The 18,355-nt window shown below is 54.0% G+C and overlaps 5 protein-coding genes across 5 annotated transcripts; 4 read left to right on the top strand and 1 right to left on the bottom strand.

The window, feature by feature from the left end:
- Window positions 1–887: 887 nt before the first annotated feature.
- Window positions 888–3,388, bottom strand: HD553DRAFT_306182 (uncharacterized protein). The gene is made up of 7 exons (XM_046179246.1): window positions 2,917–3,388; window positions 2,812–2,819; window positions 2,625–2,715; window positions 2,420–2,503; window positions 2,262–2,340; window positions 2,159–2,191; window positions 888–2,089 (listed from the first exon to the last, which is right to left on the bottom strand). The coding sequence occupies exons 1-7, from the start codon at window positions 3,362–3,364 to the stop codon at window positions 1,228–1,230; spliced, it is 1,605 nt and encodes a 534-aa protein (XP_046038762.1). The 5' UTR covers window positions 3,365–3,388; the 3' UTR covers window positions 888–1,227.
- Window positions 3,389–4,533: 1,145 nt separating this feature from the next.
- On the top strand, window positions 4,534–5,829 carry HD553DRAFT_173589 (uncharacterized protein). The gene has a single exon (XM_046176910.1). The coding sequence runs from the start codon at window positions 4,622–4,624 to the stop codon at window positions 5,699–5,701; it is 1,080 nt and encodes a 359-aa protein (XP_046038761.1). The 5' UTR covers window positions 4,534–4,621; the 3' UTR covers window positions 5,702–5,829.
- A 139-nt stretch (window positions 5,830–5,968) lies between these two features.
- On the top strand, window positions 5,969–9,056 carry HD553DRAFT_366336 (AAA-domain-containing protein). The gene is given in 9 exon segments (XM_046184101.1): window positions 5,969–6,291; window positions 6,359–6,568; window positions 6,587–6,815; window positions 6,887–7,043; window positions 7,110–7,258; window positions 7,328–7,506; window positions 7,566–8,183; window positions 8,255–8,478; window positions 8,536–9,056. 9 exon segments carry the CDS (start codon window positions 5,975–5,977, stop codon window positions 8,847–8,849), a joined length of 2,397 nt encoding a protein of 798 aa, XP_046038760.1. The 5' UTR covers window positions 5,969–5,974; the 3' UTR covers window positions 8,850–9,056.
- A 939-nt stretch (window positions 9,057–9,995) lies between these two features.
- On the top strand, window positions 9,996–12,577 carry HD553DRAFT_306175 (UDP-glucose dehydrogenase). Its single transcript, XM_046179245.1, has 9 exons — window positions 9,996–10,370; window positions 10,468–10,487; window positions 10,601–10,630; window positions 10,712–11,062; window positions 11,149–11,572; window positions 11,645–11,649; window positions 11,724–11,751; window positions 11,813–12,170; window positions 12,251–12,577. Exons 1-9 carry the CDS (start codon window positions 10,347–10,349, stop codon window positions 12,421–12,423), a joined length of 1,413 nt encoding a protein of 470 aa, XP_046038759.1. The 5' UTR covers window positions 9,996–10,346; the 3' UTR covers window positions 12,424–12,577.
- Window positions 12,578–12,821: 244 nt separating this feature from the next.
- On the top strand, window positions 12,822–18,117 carry HD553DRAFT_306173 (uncharacterized protein). The gene is made up of 12 exons (XM_046179244.1): window positions 12,822–13,256; window positions 13,327–13,401; window positions 13,482–13,913; window positions 13,996–14,358; window positions 14,434–15,501; window positions 15,578–15,789; window positions 15,865–15,886; window positions 15,956–16,867; window positions 16,928–17,134; window positions 17,204–17,395; window positions 17,458–17,594; window positions 17,652–18,117. The coding sequence occupies exons 1-12, from the start codon at window positions 13,251–13,253 to the stop codon at window positions 17,671–17,673; spliced, it is 3,648 nt and encodes a 1,215-aa protein (XP_046038758.1). The 5' UTR covers window positions 12,822–13,250; the 3' UTR covers window positions 17,674–18,117.
- Window positions 18,118–18,355: the final 238 nt, after the last annotated feature.

Raw genomic sequence — 18,355 nt, 5'->3', positions numbered from 1 at the left:
ATTTTAAAGACGCCCCTTGTGTCGAATGTAAAAACTGCCGCGACGAGTGACTCTGCGCCGGGATATTCTTGATGGGTCCAACGAGTGAAGAGGTTCTGCGGTCTCGACACAATGGGATTATGTTCTCTACATTAGGGAAGCCTGACTTATATAGCTGCTAGCACACAGGTCTTACCTGATAACTCAGCGGTCCTTCGACAATGGGAATATAGCAAATTGTCGATATCCAGAGTATATGAAGAACGATTGAGTAGCATAAAGAGTAACAGCAATCAGCAGTATATGTATATGCGGAAACAAGAAGGCTGAGAAGCATGAATCGAAGCAAAATCTGAAAAGCTCTTGTGGGTCGTTGTTATACAGACCAGGACGGAACAATAGGCGCAATCGAAGATTTGCGTATCAGATCCACCCGCGCTAGCGGGAACAAAAACCTGGTAGTCATCAAACCCCTTTTGACGATCGGCAGGGAAGCAGTATCCTGGACAAGTCGGTTCTCAAAGCAGCAAGTTGAGGGTTGAGGAACGATAGTACCAGCCAGAAGAGTCTCGCTTGAATAGAATGTGGGATTTTACCGCTTTTCTTTTACATTTTGCCGCACCTAACGCCATTTTCATATAGTCGCCAATGCCCAACGAAAGACTCGGACGGGCCTGGAGGTCCTAGGAGGACTGCCTGTCGCAAGCTTCGCTTCGCTTTGTGAAAGGCGAAAAGGCCACGCATGGAATGGTAATCCATCTGGCATCGCAGTGATCTCTCTGCCATCAGAGATCGCTATCCGTGATTTAGCAAATTTCTCGAAAGTCCACATCTGTCATGTCGTGCATCTCAGGTCGTCTATTTGTTTGATGGGTCGATAGCAGAGGCAAAGAAGCTTCTCAATACGACCGAAATCTTGCCATCTGAGCGAAAAAGATCGCATGGAAGACAAGGGAGAATGTTTGCGCTAAACAGTGACAATATTATTCGCTGCTATGGGAGATTGGGATCAGGGTACGGCAACTCTTACAGGCCATTGATATCAGAACCGACTTCATGGTTGGGTGATATACGTAGCTAGGTTACAGCAAGGCCGCCGGACTTTGAGAGCAATCACCTTGTTGGGCGCTATCCTGTTGGGGGAGCAGGATCTGCGAAGCATATGATGTGTCAAGATGGGAAGGAGGATGCTCGGGGAGATGCTAGTTGGACAGTAATAATACAGTATAGTCGACGCCATTTAAGCGATCAGGCATTCAACGCCGCCTCCTCGTCATCTTCTTCCTGCTGCAAGACCCCCTCACTGGGCAACTCGTCCACGTTATCACCCCGATCCTCGACATCTTTTCGCTTGTCCCAAATCGTCGGCTGATCCTCAACGGGCACGTCCTCTTCCCCAACCTCGTCGCCGTACGCCGTCGGATCTCGGCTGATAAGTTCTCTGCGAAGATCCTTGACGAATTCTTCTCCCTTGCTTCTAGTCTCTTCCATATCGAGCTTGCAGACCGCAAGGACATCTTCGATCGTCTTGGCCGTGACAACGGCCTGAGTGTATTCCTGCCTTTCGTGCTTCTTCATCTGAGAGATGGGAGGTGGCGATGGTTTGAACTGGGCGAGCAGGAACTTCGTGTTTGAAAAGTGGTTCTTCAGGTAGACGACGGTTGGCAAGAACAAGTTGGGAACGAGCTCTTCCACGGTTGACACGGGTCCTTGAGGTCGGAAGATGGACGGGTTGGATTCCGCCGCCCGAGCGATCATGACCGACGACACGCCCGTCTTCGCTCGGATCGCTTCCCAATTCGCCCATCCTTCTCCATCCCCGTTACACACGACGGGTACCCCCCTCCTTCGACCGAGCTCGACGATATCCCCCAATCTATCCCAAAGCGCCTTGACCGAGCTTCTCATATCCCTCGTCCTACAGTGTACGGTCAAGCACCTGACGCCGGTACGCAGGATCCGAGCGGCCAGGTGGAGCGTCGAGGGTTGTTCGGGGAGTAACCTAATCTTGCACGAGATGGGAAGTGGAATCTCGCGGAGGAGCGCTCGAAGGATGTCGAGCAGGAGGTCAGGGGTCGAGAGTAAGGCTGCGCCCATGCCCGAGTGTACACTGAAGGGTAATCAAGCCAATCGTCAATGCCTGCCCTGTACCGTTCGTCAACTTCACGCCACGACTTACGAGAATGGTTTCGGACACCCGCAGTTCAGGTCACTGACCAACAAACCCCAAAGATCCCAGATTAGCCGTCGTGTCCGTCCGCCGGTCTAGGCCGAATACTCACAATCCGGCGACATCCTGCTGGACAACCTTGGCAGCCTGAACCGCCAACTCCGGGTCGGACGAGCCGATCTGGAAGATCACTACCAGCGTCCATAAATGCCATATATGTGATGCCATCAGCTTCAGTTATAGTAGTAAATCATCGGGACTTTGACTTACGGAATGGACGTTCCACAGGATGGCATTGGAAAATTGGTTTTCCCTCCATGCCCTTCTTAGAATAGGTGATCACGCCCGTCTTCGCTACCAGGTTGGCATCGTTGTCGATGTAGAGCAGAAGTGAGCACGGACAACCTCAGCACCAGTGACATAATAGCAAGCCAACATCAAAGAAGTCACAGCAGCTCAGACGCGGTGCACTCACGGTCCACAATCCTCTCTGCTCCGATGATCGCCTTGTCCACCACCTCTGGGCCCCAGACGAGCCCCGCTCCGTAATGCAGCGAGAGCAGCCTCTATCAGGTTGGAAGGCAGGGAGAACGATGGTTAGTATAGGTAGATCCGAGTTCCAGCTATGATTATCCGGAGGGGAGCGTATCTGAGCGACTTACGGTAGGCACTGTACAAGTCCGGCCACAAACACAACAAGGACGATCAGCTCTCAATCCCATCTCGACACTCAGCTTTCAACCGGGAAATCAACAATCCTGACTTACGGCTCCCCGTCCTAACCATCGGGGCCAGGACCAATTTGTCCTCGTACACAATCTCACGTCGACCTGCAACCTCAGTTGGGGGGTATTCTAGCGGGAGATTCATCTCCGCTTCGACCTGTTCGGCGAGCGTCGAATCCGTTGGTGCGGCCGGTTTCGCAGAGATGGAAGAGGTAGCATTGTCGGCAGAGGTGATGGATATCGGAGGAGGTGCTGATGTATCCGTTGTACTAGTAGTGGTTTGGGTAACGCTAGGTCCGTCGATACGAGCTCTCTTGGGTGGTGGAGAAGGTGATCGAGAGGGTGCTCGATTCGTCACTTCAGGCATGGCGATTTTCGATGCGGTAGAGTTGTGAAAGTGAGCGATGGCGAGGCAAGGTCTTTGTAAAAGTCGAGTGTGGGGGGATGATAGTCGTTGGTAGTATTGTATGGACCTGCAGAGCCAGAGCATAGAGGAGTTGAGAAGGCGAGATGGATATGCAAAGTAAAATGAAGATAGAAACTACAAGATATTAAAAAAGTTAAAACCGGGGAAAAAGGTAAGTAGCCCGGGAACCCCGAAGGGATCCACAAGCCTATCCATCATTTGACCAGTGAATGGCCGAAGCCACACAATCCCAGTTTCCTTCCTGAAGACCAATGGGTCGCTGTGCAATGGGAAGGACTCCGAGACCCCTGCGAGCTAAGTGAAGGCTCGAATGATACAGAGCTGCCAAGGTAAGTATGATGAGTTACGACTCATGCCCACGTCACTTGGACACAAGTCATGTAGCCACCTTTTATAACGCGCGCGCGAGGAGAGGGCAATCACGTGATCACGGCGAGAGCCATCGGGGTTGCCGGGAAGGGCGGTCAGGGTCAGTTACCGGCGAGTGGTGTGTTGAGAGACCATCCACCTCTGGAACTAAGCTCTCCCGACTCCATCTTCCCAGCAGTCATCGCCTCTCCCACTCTCTCTCTTCTATCAGCTGTCACCGGCCATGCTCACTCTCACTCCTGCCCATGTCGCGATCGACCCTCACCTCCCTCACCCCCACCTCTCTCGAAAGCTCTACGACCAGCTCATCCAGACCGCCCATGACGACAACGACCTCGATATTCCCCCACTGGTTGAGACAGAATCGGGTCATGTCGCCATCTGCTACGAGCTTTCGAACCAGCCGGAGGATGATGGACTGTGGGAGGTACCTGAGGAACAAAGAGGAACAGAAGCGGGGATGGCAGCGGGAAAGAGCCTAGGGAAAAGAGAGGTCGTCTACGCTCAGGTCGACCTGGTAAGCCTCCCACTCCGCCTTCCATCTTGACGCCTCGGCAAAGTTATTTCTTAAAGAACAAAAGCTGATATTCGTATCCCGCCTCGAATTGATCTGCCATGACTGTGTAGCCATGGCAAGCTCTTCCTGGTGCACAACTCCGACTTCCAAGCCTTCCACATCACTGGCCCACCACATCCTCGTCGGCTTCTTCCAGCACCAGAACATCAACCGGGATAGAGTTACTAGTGACGCTTATACAACCTGTACCTCTGGATAGAATCGTCTTGCGGCCGATAGGACGGCGACGGCGTCCGGGTAGTGAGATAGGTAGGGAGAAAGCCCAGACGAAGCGGTCAGATGAAGGAGGTTTAGGGGATGGAGATGGATTTCGCGGGGAACACAATCGGGATCTGCACGAGAAACAGGACGAGGACGGTGAAGACGAGGTCGAGATGAACATGGAAGGGATCATTGAAAGGATCCAAGGGCCCAGTATCGAAGACCAGATCCCCCCGTCGGCATCGTCGTCAACACCATTACCACCCACAAACCCCTCCCCGGCAACTCCTCCGCTTCCATACATATTCCGACAGAGCCGTACATACACCGACTCGCAAACCGGACGGATATTCGAGATCCTGTTGACGAGTCCTGTGATGCAGGGGGTTGTCAAGCGGGGTTCGACGGAGATCGTGCTCGTGCCGCCCGCATCTGGGAATGGGGACGATGGATCTGGCAGGCAGATGGATGGCAACGATAGTGACGACGGAGAAGAGGACCACGTCGGGGATTCGAGACGAGGAGCCAGATCGAGTCACGATGCATTGTTTCAAAGATCTGTCTCCGCCTCGCGGTCCATCTCCATCTCTGGATCAGCATCGGCCTCAGGATCAGGCTCAGGCATAAGCAGGAAGAAATGGGGAGCTGGGGATTTCGACCCGGACACTTTTCTGGCTGGTTCTCTGCTGCGGGAGAGGGACGAGGACGATGACGAAGATGATGGAGTTGAGGATGCCGAGTCGAAAGGAGAAGACGAGGACGGCGAAGACGGCAGATACCGGCATTTAGAAGAGCATGGTAACGACGATGATGGACCGGACGAAAATTCCGCGTTGTCTTATGCTCCTACCCCAACTCTTTCGGTCAGCTCGGGTTCTCTCACACCGAGACCTTTCGGGTCGCCCGTCCTCGTACGCCATTCGAGCTTTTCTTCAAGTCGATCCCGGTCGTCCGAAAGCCTCTCGGGTGAGGTCGATAGTCAAGTGGAGGAAGACGTTCAAGCGCGACCGGGACTACAAGCTCGATCTTCAAAGTCGAAGGAGAAGGAAGAATTCCGAGGGGTCGGATTTGAAGGAGTCTGTTTGACCAGAATGCCTAAGGGTAAAAGGAGAAGCAAGGGGAAACAGGTGCGAGATGTAGACGAGACAACGAAGCCGAAGGAAGAAGGATGGCCGGATGAGGATTCGAGGTGTTGGTTGACCATGGAAGGATTGGCACGTGCTGGGGTGTTTGTGGGCGATTGGGTGAGTTGAGGGTGTCTGAGGCATGAACTCCATAGCGCGGTGATGCTAATCGTCTGGTTCTTGACCGGATACAAGGTCGTCTTAAGGGTTTCAGGAGGATCGAGCGAGGCACAGGCGAGGTTGGTACAGGTTGACGTATTGGCGATGCAGTCGGATGCACTTGACGATTTGTGAGCCGTCTTCCGAGGGCCTCGAACAGATAGCCCTGCATTCTGACTGACAGAGGCTACTCTCATCACGGCGTTGTGAGACAGGCCGGAACATCCCATTTTCCTGTCACCCATGCTGCGTCACCGTCTGTGCGGACCCTCCATCCGACCTTCCACATCGACTCAACCTATGATTCTGCTCCACCCTATTCCTTCAGGACACCGGACACCAGCTCTACCAGTAGCCAAATACATCACACTCGCCCGAATAGCCACGCCTTGGTCGGTAGACAAGCGGTATGAAGATAGGTTCACTCGCGGGTTGAGGAGTCACTTCGAGCAAGAGCAAGGGGTAGGGAGTAGGTTGATTAAGCAAGGAGATGTGGTGGCCGTGCCAATCTCCGAAGAGATCAAGGAGAACGATGATGACGAAGAGGACAGACTGCCGAGGTGAGTAGTATATCGTTCGCGATGTATCTGGCCTCATCAGTTGAGGCTCATTCCTTGCTTGGACCAGGACCATAGCTGTGGTCTACTTTGCCGTCTCTTACGTATCGTACGATCCCCTCATCCCGCTGGAGGAAGATTTCGTCATGTCGGCCTCATCCCAAGCCCGAGCGGGAGAGTTCGGTTGTTGGGTCGACGTAGAAAAGACGAGGATGATGACGATCAGTGTCCAGCATGGCAAGTCAGTCCCAGGGATGCAAAGCTGGGTTCAACTCCGTGAGTGACAGCGACGGGCAAGGTCCGCTCAAAACAGCTTGTTGCTGAAGATATTGCGCTTTTTAGCACGAGAGCCTCGCGTCTTCTCGGAAAGCCTGGGACAGCGACTCTCCAACTACATCACCGCACACCTTTCGACAGCCTCGCTTATGTCGTTCAATATACCGTTGCTCCTGACCGGCGCGAGAGGTTCGGGCAAGTCGAGCTCCGTCCGCAGGACAGCAGAGGACCTCGGAATCCATGTTGTCGAGGTGAGCTTGTCTTGGCGGTAATGGCGGGGATGCCACGTGGGTCGCGCTGAGGAAATAGCAACGATATCCAGGTCAACTGTTACGACATCCTGGACGAAGCACCCGCTACCACAGAAGGAACCTTGTTGGCACGTCTAGAGAAGGCTCAGAACTGTGCGCCTTGCATTCTCTTGCTACGGCACGTGGAAGCTCTCGGTCGCAAATCAACGGTACAAAGGCGCGGTAAAGGTGGGCAACTTGCACTGGTTCGATAACAGATAAGGGTCTAGTTGCTGATTCATTGTGATTAACCAGACTCGCCGCTCCTGGTAAAGATTGTAGCGACCATGCAAACAAAAGTTGCACCTTCTGGTCTTCCCACCATCTTGGTTGCCACGACCACCGAGCCGGACCAAATCTCCGAAGATCATATGGCCGTCTTCAAGCAAGAGCTCAAGTTGGAGGTGAGCGCAATGCGTATAAGAGATGTCATTGGTCGTGCTGTTTTTGACTTGCTTCAACATGAACAACAGGCGCCAAGTGAACCGGAACGATCCCTGATCTTGCAGGAGCGTGTTCGCGGTCTGGAGCTTGCGGTCGACGTGGATCTCGGCCGGTTAGCTCGAGAGACGGCCGCGTTGACCGCGGTTGACCTTGCCAACCTTGTGGATCGCGCCCAGATGGCGTCTGTGAAGCGGTTGACCGAGTTGAGGTTAGCAGTTCGAGTCTGGGAATAGGCTTGCAGTGCTCAGCTCGATTGCGTTTTGACAGGGAACACGCTTCGAGTGCGATGCATGTTGGCATGCCAATCGTCAACGCGGACTTTGAAGACGCTCTCAACAAGGCCCGAAGCTCATTGGCGGACGCTATCGGTGCTCCCAAGATCCCCAACGTTTCGTGGGACGATGTCGGGGGTCTTGCGGACGTCAAGTCGGATATCTTGGATACGATACAGCTGCCACTGGAACGACCGGAACTCTTCGCCGAAGGCTTGAAGAAACGATCAGGTATCTTGCTTTACGGTCCACCAGGTACAGGAAAGACCTTGCTAGCCAAGGCGGTAGCGACCTCGTGCTCGCTCAATTTCTTCTCGGTCAAGGGACCGGAACTCTTGAACATGTACATCGGAGAATCCGAAGCCAACGTGCGGAGGGTATTTCAAAAGGCCAGGGACGCTCAACCCTGCGTCATCTTTATGGACGAGTTGGATTCGATCGCGCCCAAGAGGGGTAACCAGGGAGACAGTGGCGGGGTAATGGACAGGATCGTCAGCCAGCTGTTAGCCGAGCTGGACGGGATGGCAGAAGGAAAAGGTGGAGCCGGAGTCTTTGTGATGGCTGCCACGAATAGGCCGGATCTCTTAGATCCCGCATTGCTTCGACCGGGACGGTAAGCAGTCTCGCACCGGATTGATCTTGACAAACGGATTTCTGACCTACTTTGAACGTTCTCGCTTAAAGATTCGATCGCATGCTCTACCTCAGCGTCAGCACTGATCATAAGACGCAGTACAACATCTTGTCCGCCCTGACGAGGAAATTCAACCTCGACCCGCAACTGGACCTGATGACGGTGGCAGATCAGTGTCCCTTCAACTATACCGGAGCCGACTTTTACGCCTTGTGTTCGGATGCCATGCTCAAGGCCATGTCCAGGACCGCTTCGGCGGTAGATGAGCGGATTGGTGAGTTGTCTTGCCGTGGACCATCAGCGCTGCGCACAAGGATAAAAGGCTGACTAGCACGACGGAATCCAGCCGCGCTCGAACTTGTCCCCGAACCTCGAGCCTACCCGAAACCGCTTACTCCGCAGTATTATCTCTCTGCGATGGCTACTCCTGAGGAGGCCGATGTGGTGGTGACGGAACGAGATTTCGTCTCTGCCTTGTCTGAGCTGGTACCTTCGGTCTCGCTGGACGATATCCGACATTACGAGACGGTGCGACAAAAGTTTGCGTCAGAGACGCTTAATTCGGAGAAGCAGGTGAATGGTGAAGGCGGTGCCAATGGGATCGCCATAAGTAAAAGTAAAGGCAAAGGCAAAGCCAGGGCATGACCAGACGAGGTTAATTGAACGACGTTAGAGAAACACTTGTAGATGAGACTACGGTAGATTCAAGGTCGTCCGGGCCGAAACCAGGAGAACGTGATGCATCACAGATCCGCGATATAGTTGACACAGTCTGACGTCCGCTACCCGACCTTGATGACTGTCAAATGTTGACCAGTAGCTACTAGATGTAAAGATCCTGTCATCTAGCGTCGAACCCAGGATTCAGATCGATATGGCCCATCGTTTTGATTCACGGCCACATCCCAAGCCGCACAGCGCATGCAGTTGTGAATTGTGATGCGAAACCTCTCCGTTTGTTTCCGGGTTTCTTCGATATTCCAGGTCGCATTCGACGTCGAGCTTCGAGAGTTCCAGTCGCGCAGTCGCTAAATTGAGCTTGAAGGTGCCGAAATCTAAACTAGACAAGGTTTGAGTGATCCATTAAGCGTCCGCTCTTTGGCATTGGCAAGATTTCGGATTCAGTAATGGATCCGAGGATGAACGTGGTCGTCTGCTGCTTGACGCTTGTACCACTCTATGATAGCATATGATAATTGAACGTTCATGGTCCGAGGCAAGACTTTTCAGGCATCCATGGCCCATGGCTGGACGAGGTCTGCTCTCTCTCTCTGATTTCTCGATCGAAGATCTCTCCTTGCAAGCTCCTTGTCGCAATGAAACCGATGTTTCGGAACGAACCCGCTTCGGCGACAAATTTAGCTTCAGAGACAACGCTAGAACGAGCTGTCCCTTCGTCTCCTGTGCGCGAGAGGGACAAGGGACAATTCGATCCACCAATCACGCGGGCCACGCGAACAGGGCCCGACCTTTTCCTCTTCGCTTCGGGCACGCCCCCCTCGCTGAATCGGTCTGCGCGCGCTTGTGATCATCTCTCGACGCGTTTTTTTCTCGCGTGAGCGTGTTGTGGTCCCCGGATGCGGAAACGACCGAAGCGTTCCCGGGCCCTTGCTCGTCCTGCTTCCTGCCACTTTGCGCTGGCACGTCGTGCTCGATCTCGTATCGAGCGAGACGATATCAACCTCGACCTACTCTCCTACTCTTCTTGCATTCCCAAACATATCGCCTCTTTCACCTTGCAATCCATCTTCCCTCCCAAGTCATCTTCTCTACCTCGATCTTCCGTTCCAAATTCGATCATCCATCCGTGAGTATCCAAAGGAGGGGGATGATCGTTTCGCTTCCTCCTCTCCCCCCAATCCAATCCATCAAAACGTTGTCTGTTGCGCTGTCGCCGACGAGCCCTTATCGATCATTCCCGGCTGACCCGACTTTTCTCCCTTTTCCTCTCATCCTACGATTCGCATCTCGAACATTTATAACCCTCGTCACCTCGTCGAACCACTCTTTCTCACTCGTCCTTCACCTCGGAACCCCATAACAACAACAAACCCCCTCCCCAACAAAAAGCAGTCCTAGACTCTTCTCCGCAAAACAACTACCAAACACTTTCTTTTAAACACACACATACATTCCACTACAATGGCTCCTATCGAAGTTAAGAAGGTGAGCCACGGGTCTTCTGCTGCCGCTGCATTAAGAGATCTGGAGGATGGGTTGTTGACCTTTATTTCTCGATTATCTTGCGCGCCTTCGTTACTAGATCGTCTGTATCGGTGCCGGGTGAGTCTTGGTGCTAATAGTGGATCTTGTCGTTTTCGCGAGATTGCAGAGGCGTTGCTTCGGAAGAGCGATTGGCTGATCGCGTGAATGCTTATTCTTGGACCTGCTTACAGATACGTCGGAGGTCCCACCTGTGCCGTTGTGTGAGTAAAACACATATGCCAGGTGGCATATTGACTATTTCATGTACACATTGCTCATCGCGTCAACACCTTCATCTACAGCGCCCTCAAGTGTCCCCACATCCAGGTCACCATCGTCGACGTCAACCAGTCCCGTATCGACGCCTGGAACGACCCCGACTTCAACCTCCCCATTTACGAGCCCGGTCTCGTCGACGTCGTCAAGGGATGCAGGGGTAGGAACTTGTTCTTCTCGACTGAGGTCGACAAGGGTATCGCCGAGGCCGACTTGATCTTCGTCTCGGTCAACACTCCCACCAAGAAGTCGGGTCTCGGTGCTGGTTTCGCCGCCGACTTGAACTACATCGAGTTGGCTACCCGAAGGATCGCCGAGGTTTCGACCTCGTCCAAGATCGTCGTCGAGAAGTCGACCGTTCCCTGCAGGACCGCCGAGTGAGTTGACGGTCTCGCGCCTGCTTTCTGTTGTATCGATCACATGGGCTGATCGCGAAATCCGCCTTGTTTTCTACCCTGCACAGGTCCATGAGGACTATCCTCGAGGCCAACGCCAAGCCTGGCTGCAGGTTCGACATCCTGTCCAACCCCGAGTTCTTGGCCGAAGGTACCGCCATCGAGGACCTCTTCGCCCCGGACAGGGTCCTCATCGGTTCCCTTCAGTCCCAAGAGGGTCTCGACGCCTGTGCCGCCCTCGCCAACGTCTACGCCAACTGGATCCCCAAGGAGAGGATCTTGACCGTCGGACTCTGGTCCTCCGAGCTCTCCAAGTTGGCCGCCAACGCCATGCTCGCTCAGAGGATCTCATCCGTCAACATGCTCAGTGCCATCTGTGAGGCTACCGGAGCCAACGTCGACGAGGTCGCTTACGCCGTCGGAAAGGACTCGCGTGTCGGACCCAAGTTCTTGAAGGCTTCCGTTGGTTTCGGAGGTTCTTGTTTCCAGAAGGTGAGTCGGCGAGGCTCGAGCTTGGTGTTTATTCGAGGCAAGTTGCTGACAGCTTGTGACTTGACATTGCAGGATATGTACGTCCATGATTTGCTCGAAAGCGCATACAACTGTAAAAGCGTACTCATTGGCTTTCTTTTCCTATCTACAGCCTCAACTTGGTCTACCTCGCCCGATCGGTGAGTTGATGCCTACTACACAAACTTGCAATTCGTCCGAGACTGACAGCATCATCCCCAGCTCAACCTCGAGGAGGTCGCTCGATACTGGTACGCCGTCGTCGAGGCCAACGACTACCAGAAGAACAGGTTCGCCAAAAAGGTCGTCGACACCTTGTTCAACACCATCACCGGCAAGAAGATCGCCGTCCTCGGATTCGCCTTCAAGGCCGACACTGGTGACACCCGAGAGTCGCCCGCCATCGACCTCATCAACCACTTTTTGTCGGAGCGTGCTAGGGTCACCGTGTACGACCCCGAGGTCCAGGAGTCGCAGATCATGCTCGATTTGACCGACTACGGTGCCAAGCCCGCCGAGCCCATCCAGAAGGCCGTCACCGTCTGCCCGAGCGCTTTGGAGGCCTGCAAGGGAGCCGATGGTGAGTGCCGACCTAATACCAAGCTAGCACATTCCTCCACGACAAGTCAGCTGATCACCTTGGTGCTATTGCGCGCACAGCCATCGTCGTCGTTACCGAGTGGAAAGAGTTTGTCAACTTGGACTGGCAGTCGATCCACGACACCATGAACAAGCCCGCTTTCATCTTTGACGGAAGGAACATTTTGAAGCGACAAGAGCTCAAGAACATTGGCTTCAAGGTCGTCTCGATCGGAACCGGTGACCGACTCTAGAGAGAGGGATGGAGGGAGAGATGAGATGGACCGGATCGTTCTAGACGCTTGGCCGGGTTGTTCTTCTATTTTGTGACTTTCTCTAGAGTTGTTCTTGGTCGGGCTTTGTTTACGGTGTCTTCTGCATATATATGATCCATACGATAGATTTGAGCCACCGTTATGATCTGTCCCGACTACTGGCTCGTTGTTCTCCGATTCAAGGGTGGTCGATGATCGTTGACTGACACGACACGACTGGGGCGAGTGGGTGGTCCGGTCGACTTTCCGTCCCCCCCTGAATTGCGGGGTCCCCGGCCGGTATCTTGTTGGCGTTGCCCGAACGAGAACGTGCGTAAAGTCATCCTCCCTCCCAGCTCTCCAGCCTTTCCTTCCTTGTCCTCGTCATCCCCCCCAACCACACACACACACACACACACACACACCGCACACACAGACTTGAGCCGAAAACAGCGCCCATCACTTTCGCTCAGAGGAAAAAGTTGGCTCGAAGCGATCAAAGCCGGAGTGTTCGAGCCAGCCATCGATTCACCCATCATCGAACCTAGCCAGCCGACTTGTCGCTCTCAGCTCGGTTGCTCAATTGCTCCGCTCCATCGAAATCATAGTGTAGGTGCAGCACCAGGACGTCTGCAGGAAGTAAACATCGAAGTAACTCCCGGAGAAATCAGCTGTGTTGAGTTGGGTTGACACGGCGGTAGCTGTGTACCTAGGCGGTGATCATACTACCAGGACTGCTCAACAGCAACAGCAGGGACCTTACAATTTACGTATAGACTACAGCTAGAACTGGAGATCGATAGGATAGAACAGGAAAGACTGCCAAGATGAAGGTACGCTAGCCTAGAGGTTGCGTAGCTGCGGGTCGGGCGTAGGGCTGACGACTAGGTTACGGTGGGTTAGTTCGGAAAGACGATTCAGGCTAGACAGATCCCCGGTTGGGGGACATATTACTTGGACTACAAGTTTTTGAAAAAGGTGAGTCGTCATGTTGCAAGTTGGCACACGCTATATGGAGAGCTGACGGAACAATCTTTGATGCGACCCTGGACGTGCAGATCATCAACTCGCTCGCATCACATAGGCCCGCTTCAGAGGCTTCTTTGTTGGCAGTCGGCATCCGGCCCAGCCCAACCCGGATAGAATCAACCAGTCTCAACCCTCTCGATGCCTCTTCACCTACAGCCACTCCGACGCTAGGCCCAGGCCGATCGACGAGCTCCACAACATTGACATCATCGACCCCTTTCCTCCTCTCCCCAGCATTACACGCTCAGAACCCGTCCTTGGGCAACCACCTGAACCTCGATGCCGGCGTCCAGTCGATCGATCTGGAACCCTTACCACCGGGAGCGGAACCGCCGGCGCCTGGGGAGAGCGCTTCGGGTGGAGTGAATGGGGTGGCTAGGGGGAGAGATAGGGAGAGGGATGAGAGTTTCAAGGCGCACAGAGCGGTGTTCTTCTTCAAGCTCGGGAGGGAGCTGGAAAAGGTCAGTATTTGATGGCCGTCGTCTCTCACCAAGCCCCGAACCTGTCACTAATGAAAACACTGGCGCGAATGCATCGCTACAGATCAACGCCTTTTACCTGACAAAGGAGCGAGATCTACGGTTACGAATCCTGACCTTGCTCAACAACCGTAAACGTCTCCTCCTCCATCTCGGTTCGGCTTCCACCTCGGATCCAAGCGATCTGGACGACGTCGCGCAAGGCATGTCCGGAGCGGATCCATCCAGAAAGGGAGCCGAATGGGCCAACCTCGAGGAAGGATGGAGGTTGTTTGAGAGGGACTTGGTCAAGCTGCAACAGTTTATCGAGATCAACGCCACGGGATTCAGGAAGATTCTGAAAAAGTGGGACAAGCGGAGTAAGAGCAGTACCAAGGAGTTGTACCTCGAGAGACAAGTTGAAATTCAGCCTTGTTTCAACCGGGAGGTGCGTTGTGATCATTTTCGTTGCCGAGGGTTCAGCGGACCGGCTCGCTGACAGCGTCTCCTCTTGTCGCTACAGTGCATCACAAAGATGGCCGATATCGTGGCGGCCAACTTGCTCGACCTCGAACGGGGTTCCTCTCACCTCAACATCTCGTTCCTGGACGACCTCCCCGAAGCCCTAGGAGCTGACGGGTTGCACTTTGAGCGAGAGCCTAGTTTCGACGATCGGCCGGACCTCTTGCCCGCGATCGGGATGGACGCCGTCTCGGACTTGGAGTACGAGTTGGAACGCACACTCGCCGACCAGAGTTCGGATAGCGTCTCGAATTGGCTCAATGCCGCTCGGGAGAGGCAGAGACAACATCCGGATGCGACGAGGCTGATGAGGCTGCTGTGGCGGGCGGTCGAGGAGCTGGAACCTAGGTATCTCGACAAGGTTCTTGCAACCCTTCCTGTGGATTTCAACTTTACTGACAAGATCAACGGGAGAAGTCCTCTGCACGAATCGTGCATCTCGGGTCGGGTCGAGCTCGTCAAGATCTGTATCGAAAAGGGCGTTCCTCTGGAGGCTCAGGATACTTATGGTCGGAAACCGTTGCACTACGCTGCCATGCACGGGCATGTCGATATCTGCGAGACGTTGCTCAAACACCGCGTCGACGCGACCGCTGTCGACATGGACGGTCAGACCCCGCTCATCCAGGGTGTTGTCGCGGGACATGCCGATTGCGTCGAAGTCTTGGTGAAATACGTTGGAACGCAGATCTTGGAGACGTCGGCCATCTCGAATGATCTCATCCCATTGTCTTTGGCTTGCCAACACGGGCGGATCGAGGTCGCACGGTTGTTGCTGAGGAACGGGGCTAAGGTCTTGCCGAATTCGGAAGGCTTGTATCCCCAGCATTTGGCAGCGAGGGCAGGGCATGCAGATATCTGCCAGCTCTTGGTACACGAAGGTGGTGCAGATGGGGGAGGCAAGGATAGGCGGGACAAGTACAACCAGTGGACCCCCTTGCACCACGCTTGTGTTGGAGGTACCGCCAGTCACGCGGACTGTCTGAAGGTGCTCATCGATGCCGGATGTGATGTAAATGCGGAGGACGAGTACGGCAAGACTCCTGGTTTCTATGCCGGATGGTACGGCGTAAGTAGACTTCCAGAACTGGCTACTCAGTTGAATTCCCGTCTACGATCACTGACAGAGACTATATTATCGACAGCAAATCGCGTGCCTGGAGAACCTCTTGAAAGCTGGTGCCGATCTTGGTCGAGCCAAGGCGACCGGGACGTCGTCCAAGGTTCAAAATCTAGGTTTCGGGAGTGCTGATGTGCAAGGCACCGCATCGCCCAACTCGGACGGAGAGGATGATATGATGCTGGATGGCGAAGTAGACATGATCCCGTCCCTGTCGTTGCCCCCTCCGATCATCCCGTGAGTAGTCACCCGGCGACTGGAAGAATGCACGAGAAATCCGAAATTGAACAGCTTTCTCTTCGGACGGTTTAGACTCAGGATGTACGGTCATGATGTAAGCTGACGTATCTACTTTGTCTCCATCGCCAAGCACGTCTGACCCTAGTCTCCTTCCGCCCTGCAGTTCTTGGCCAAGAAGAGCCTCGTACAGGTGACCCTTGGTCATCCCGTATCTCAGGCTTCTTCGGATCGACGGGTCTTCCCAGTACGGTTATACAGCCGTACCGAGGACGACAATTTGCTCGACATGTGGTCCTCGCTCAAGCTCGTCATGACCTCCAAGTTGGATCCAACGGATATGCCGCACAGTGTTGTCTTGCCCCTCGCAGATGAGCGGGAAACGTTTGGGTTCCACGTCGAAGACCTAGATCGATTCGCACTGGAAATGTCACTGTACCCGACCTTCGGGTCGAGGGTCATCGGACGGGCCGTTGTCTTGCCTGCTACATTCCGGGACATGCACAAGTCGCAGTCCCTCGTCGTCCCCCTATTGGACCACCACTTGAAAGCGATCGGAGAGGTTTCCTTCCACGTTGAATGCATCCGTCCTTTTGAAGGCGCACAACTGGAGATCGGCGGTCGCGTCGAAACATATTGGAAGTCGACGACAGTGGCACCTCCCGCGGCTGTCGCACAGGATCACGCTCATCAATTCCAGCCCCATCGACCTCTCAGTGTTTCCACCACGTCTCCCAGCATGAAATCGGCTCTTCAATCTTCCTCGAAAAAAGCGCCTGCGCACGAGACAGAAAAGAGTGGATTCGTCACCGCCTCTTCGCTTGCAGGGGAGTATCTCCACCTGGTGGTACAACTCACAAAGGATTACGTTCCCGTGATCTTTTCGCAATGGCTCCTACCATATTCCGGATTGACGTTGGGCGTTTCGGACGTAACGGCAAAGCAATTCCAGGAATTGAGCTCTTCCAGGGGGAAAACTGCCAAAACCGCCATGGAGACACTAGGGTCAGATGTAACACCGGCAAAATGGCACAGGGCACTCAAGGACACCCTCATGACGCTGGATGAAGCCTTAACTGTAGGTCAACTTGCCGTGCTTGGCTGTGGTAACACTTGCTAAGCCCAGAGTAATTCTCAGATCCTGCCGGCACATATAGGAGCGAATCTGCAAATCCGCTATGCTTCCAAAGGAGACATCGCCCGTGAAGGATTGATCAACGTACTGGATCTCAACAAGGTTGTCGACTCTGTCCTACGAACGGTGTACGAAGCCGCGCGCAAGAGTACAAATCCAGATTCACAGAAGCGAAGTCGTCGAATAATTTTTACTGGATTCGACGCGACAGTAAGCCGACATGCTGCTTTCCTCTAGATCTGGGAAACTCCATATTGACGCGATCTGGACGCTATGCAGCTATGTACGCACATCCAACTCAAGCAGCCGAACTTTGCAGTATTCTTCAGCTCGTACTGCAACACTGAGCGCTCCACAGGCTCGCTTATCCAGCAAGCCTCGTATGCTGAAGGCAGTCTGAGCGTGAGGGAATCTGTCAAGCTCGCAAAGAGTCAGAACATGCTGGGCCTCGCTCTCGATTGCAGACTTTTGGTAAGCTCTCGAGGCTCTTGCGATGAATCATTTCCGACTCAACATGTATTCTTTATACGCAGGCGGCCGTTCCTGCTTTGGTACAAAGTGTCAAGGACGCTGGCCTGTTGTTGATTGCCCTTGGTTCTGATGATGCGGTAACATCTCTCAAACAAGCTTTGGCAACCCAGCAGATGGTGGATGGATACATGACGCAGGGGTGAGTGGTGCTGCGCTCAGATTCTCTATTCACGAGACTAATTTCTTTGCTATACAGCATGCTGAGCTTGAACGCCTGAGCACAAGATGCTGGCTACGCAACGTAAAGTGACGAATTGTAATGACTAGATCTATCTTGCCAGGGAACAGTCTGACAGGCGCATATACAACATCACATGTAGAGGCACATGAAACTATTTTCTCTGGCTCAGTCCCGACCGTAACCACGTGGTTTCGCTGGATCCCTTCGCAACTTTGAGTAACTGTCAATCGCGGCGGGTTTGTGACCTTTGTAAGCCAAACGGTGTTGGCGAGAAGGGGACAGGTGGTGGGCTGGTAAGGGGTAAACTTCTGCGACATCGTACAACGGGTCGGGACCTTCCGCGACCCCACGGAGACTAGGTCCTCGCTGTGATGGGCCGCGGCTGCTCTGACGATCGCCTGAAGGGTTTCGCGATCCATGTTCAACAGTTCGAGGCCGTCTCTGCTGTTGTTCAGGACCGCGTGAACCGGATCGACTGTGATCAGTAACCCTCAGATGGGCCATATCCAGCTCGTCGACAGAGTATCTCCTGGTGGGACGTGGCTGCACGTCCCTGTGTACTTCCCGGTCTCGAGACGGAGCGCGCTCGGGTCGACCGCGATCATCACTTGGATATCGACTTGGATGTCCAGTGGGAGACATTGGCATATCATGTCGTCCGTGACTGCTGCGCCTCGGTGCTTGAGGACGTCGATACACGTCGCTCTCGCCAGATCGAG

Source organism: Filobasidium floriforme, assembly GCF_021052385.1.
Source record: "Filobasidium floriforme strain CBS 6241 chromosome Unknown HD553scaffold_4, whole genome shotgun sequence".
Taxonomy (NCBI): domain Eukaryota; kingdom Fungi; phylum Basidiomycota; class Tremellomycetes; order Filobasidiales; family Filobasidiaceae; genus Filobasidium; species Filobasidium floriforme.
This window is presented reverse-complemented; position numbering and strand designations above follow the sequence as displayed.

Bases quoted from the DNA above. Each gene is read 5' to 3' on its own strand.
- HD553DRAFT_306182 (XM_046179246.1), bottom strand. From the start codon at position 3,364: ATGCTCTGGCTCTGCAGGTCCATACAATACTACCAACGACTATCATCC. The intron at 2,504-2,624 runs GTGAGTGCACCG...CCAACCTGGTAG, and splicing joins AGCAGAGAGGATTGTGGACC to CGAAGACGGGCGTGATCACC. The intron at 2,192-2,261 runs GTGAGTATTCGG...TTTGTTGGTCAG, and splicing joins CAGCAGGATGTCGCCGGATT to TGACCTGAACTGCGGGTGTC.
- HD553DRAFT_173589 (XM_046176910.1), top strand. From the start codon at position 4,622: ATGAACATGGAAGGGATCATTGAAAGGATCCAAGGGCCCAGTATCGAA.
- HD553DRAFT_366336 (XM_046184101.1), top strand. From the start codon at position 5,975: ATGCTGCGTCACCGTCTGTGCGGACCCTCCATCCGACCTTCCACATCG. The intron at 7,044-7,109 runs GTGGGCAACTTG...GTGATTAACCAG, and splicing joins GGTACAAAGGCGCGGTAAAG to ACTCGCCGCTCCTGGTAAAG. The intron at 8,184-8,254 runs GTAAGCAGTCTC...TCTCGCTTAAAG, and splicing joins GCATTGCTTCGACCGGGACG to ATTCGATCGCATGCTCTACC.
- HD553DRAFT_306175 (XM_046179245.1), top strand. From the start codon at position 10,347: ATGGCTCCTATCGAAGTTAAGAAG. The intron at 10,371-10,467 runs GTGAGCCACGGG...CTTCGTTACTAG, and splicing joins CTCCTATCGAAGTTAAGAAG to ATCGTCTGTATCGGTGCCGG. The intron at 10,631-10,711 runs GTGAGTAAAACA...CTTCATCTACAG, and splicing joins GGTCCCACCTGTGCCGTTGT to CGCCCTCAAGTGTCCCCACA.
- HD553DRAFT_306173 (XM_046179244.1), top strand. The intron at 13,914-13,995 runs GTCAGTATTTGA...GCATCGCTACAG, and splicing joins TCGGGAGGGAGCTGGAAAAG to ATCAACGCCTTTTACCTGAC. The intron at 15,790-15,864 runs GTGAGTAGTCAC...CGGACGGTTTAG, and splicing joins TTGCCCCCTCCGATCATCCC to ACTCAGGATGTACGGTCATG.